The sequence below is a fragment of the Condylura cristata genome, unplaced genomic scaffold, assembly GCF_000260355.1.
Source record: "Condylura cristata isolate star-nosed mole 26May11 unplaced genomic scaffold, ConCri1.0 scaffold00006, whole genome shotgun sequence".
In the NCBI taxonomy this organism is placed as follows: Eukaryota; Metazoa; Chordata; class Mammalia; order Eulipotyphla; family Talpidae; genus Condylura; species Condylura cristata.
Genome location: NW_004567107.1, coordinates 2,063,199 through 2,063,961, shown reverse-complemented (window position 1 = coordinate 2,063,961; position 763 = coordinate 2,063,199). Strand labels below are relative to the sequence as shown.

Sequence of the window (763 nt, the reverse complement as noted above, 5' to 3'; positions counted from 1 at the left end):
GTCCGGCTGGGGCCGATTGGCCACGCCCTCCCAGCGGGTCCGGCTGGGGCCGATTGGCCACGCCCTCCCAGCGGGTCCAGCTGGGGCCGATTGGCTTGACCCCAGTGGCTCTCGGCTCCCTGGAGCTCGGCGGTTGGCGCTTCCAGCCAGGGCCGCGGCCTGTCCGCCACGTCCTGCCTCCCAAACACCCCTCTTCCCTGCGAGGGGCCACCGCTCCTGGGAGCCAGGCTGACTCCACGGACTGGGGGCGCAGGACGCTGTCCATGGGGTAAGGAGGTGCTGAGGGGTAGGGCACCGGACAGGCGGAGGAGGGCCCGCCCGGCCGCGTGGGTGGGCGCCCCGCACCCCGGCCTGTCCTGGCTGAGGGGCCGCGAGTTAGGACGTAGGGGCGGGGCACACGGGCGGGGAGCTGCACCCTCTTCAGAGGGTGGCCGCTGAGGTGTGGGCTCCCAGGGCAGCCTCCTGAGATGCGTCTGGGACGCCGAGGGTGGCAGGGTGAGACCATGCCAGAAGGTCAGCAGCCAAGCAAGCCGAGGGGCCTGGAATGGAGCCGGTCAGGGGGTTCGGGCGGGGCAGCCTGGAGGCGTGCGCGCGCTTGCGCACCGCCCAGACTCTCAGGGCCCAGGCAGGCGCGATGCTGCTCCCCACAGTGGGTGGCTGCGGCAGCCCGGGGTGGGCAGGTCGCCGCTGGTCGACTCCGAGTGAAGTGAGGCCACGCAGGCCCCTCCCGGGGAGGCAGCCGCGCCCCCGGCGGGAGCCGGGC

The 763-nt window shown here is 74.2% G+C and overlaps 1 protein-coding gene across 1 annotated transcript in view; it reads left to right on the top strand.

Annotated features, from left to right (window-relative positions):
- NTNG2 (netrin G2) overlaps positions 1-763 on the top strand; it is a 51,294-nt gene that overhangs the window by 49,089 nt on the left and 1,442 nt on the right. The window contains exon 6 of the mRNA XM_012721196.1: positions 72-268. Coding sequence (XP_012576650.1) covers positions 72-268 — 197 coding nt within the window. The remainder of the gene's footprint in view (positions 1-71; positions 269-763) is intronic.